The 1344-nt window shown below is 38.2% G+C and overlaps 1 protein-coding gene across 4 annotated transcripts in view; it reads left to right on the forward strand.

Annotated features, from left to right (window-relative positions):
• Nucleotides 1-264: 264 nt before the first annotated feature.
• Nucleotides 265-1344, forward strand: part of LOC110021796 — a gene marked incomplete at its 3' end in the record, with an annotated part of 15303 nt that continues 14223 nt past the window's right edge. For 2 of the 4 annotated variants that reach the window (XM_020720439.1, XM_020720438.1), the window contains 2 exon segments: nt 265-679; nt 790-936. In XM_020720439.1, coding sequence (XP_020576098.1) covers nt 457-679; nt 790-936 — 370 coding nt within the window. 4 annotated transcript variants of the gene reach the window in all.

Consider the following 1344-nt stretch of genomic DNA (forward strand, 5'->3'; position numbering starts at 1 on the left):
ATTTGTTGTTTACTGTTTCGAATTTTTTTTTTTTTTTTTTATAAAAAAAAAAAATTCGGGGGGGCCCACCGAAATACATCGGAACCGTAGATCATCTACGGCCCGGATCGGATACCCCGCTCGGTATGGAATAATTTTTCCATAAAAACTGGCTTCTTAAAAGTATTTCTAATTCAATCACTTGTCCTCATGGCCATAAAAACTGGCTTCTAAAAGTATTTCTAATTCAATCACTTGTCCTCATGGCGGAGCTTTGGAGCTTTGGACTCCTAAGACTCCACTTCACAAAATTTTAAAGATGAAGACATGGTCAGCAGGAGCTTGCTGTAATCCTCCTTTCTTTCGTTCCTGCGGGTTGCCGGCCATGGGACCATTTCTACTGCCTCCTTTAGTCCCTTCTTCCTTCTCTTCCATTTCTTGCGGTGGAGACGGAGCAGAAGGGCTTCGACTGTTGGGATGGAGGTTGGAAGAAGAAGCTCGAGCTCTAAAAATGAGTTTCGCGAAAGCAGGAGTGGTAGGAAGAAGATGGGTGCTCTTCCCCTTGCCATGTTTCTCTCTTTCAACGATAAGGATGTTCATCCCGACTGCCCTAACGTATCCAATCCCTACCATAAATGCGGCCGACACTGCCTTGTCGAAATTCCCCGTGGCAAGAATTTCTTGGACGCTCTAAGATCAGGTGCTTCATCTGCACTATGCTTTGTTTATCATACTTTTTTTTCTATTTATTTTTCTGTTTATTTGTTTGTTTGTTCTTCGATTTTGAGCGCCTACTGTATGAATTTGTAGATGGGGATCAGGAGTGGGAGAAGAAATCAGGGAAAATGGGGGTCAATCCGAATTGCCCTCACGCTTCCAATCCCTACCACAAATGCGCGGGTTACTGTTTGGATAAACTTTCCGAGAAGCTTCAGGATGCAGGAAAAGATCAAGCAGGTTCGATTTGTTGCTTCCTCTGCCTGCCTTAGGTTAAGTTTACTGGTTTATTTACAACCTTCCAATAATAGTTTACGACTCCTGATCAACGCATGACAATTGCTATGGTAAACAAGATTTATTTTAAAATAGATTGGGTCACCTGAATAAATTTTTTTTGTGAGGAGAAGTCCTAAACTGATTGAGTTTTTTAAAAAATAACTGTACTAAAAGTTTAATAGAATATTATGTAGAAGAATGTTAATTTTAATATAACAGTTTTGTTACAAACGATAATTATAATACAAAAATTGCTAGTGAAATGTAAAATAATTTCTCATACAATTCTCGTTCCAAGTAATATCAAGCTATACAATTATTATCTATCAATATATCAATCTCCTCTTATATATATATATATATATATAT

This window comes from Phalaenopsis equestris, unplaced genomic scaffold, assembly GCF_001263595.1.
Source record: "Phalaenopsis equestris unplaced genomic scaffold, ASM126359v1 Scaffold000146, whole genome shotgun sequence".
NCBI classification, from domain to species: Eukaryota; Viridiplantae; Streptophyta; class Magnoliopsida; order Asparagales; family Orchidaceae; genus Phalaenopsis; species Phalaenopsis equestris.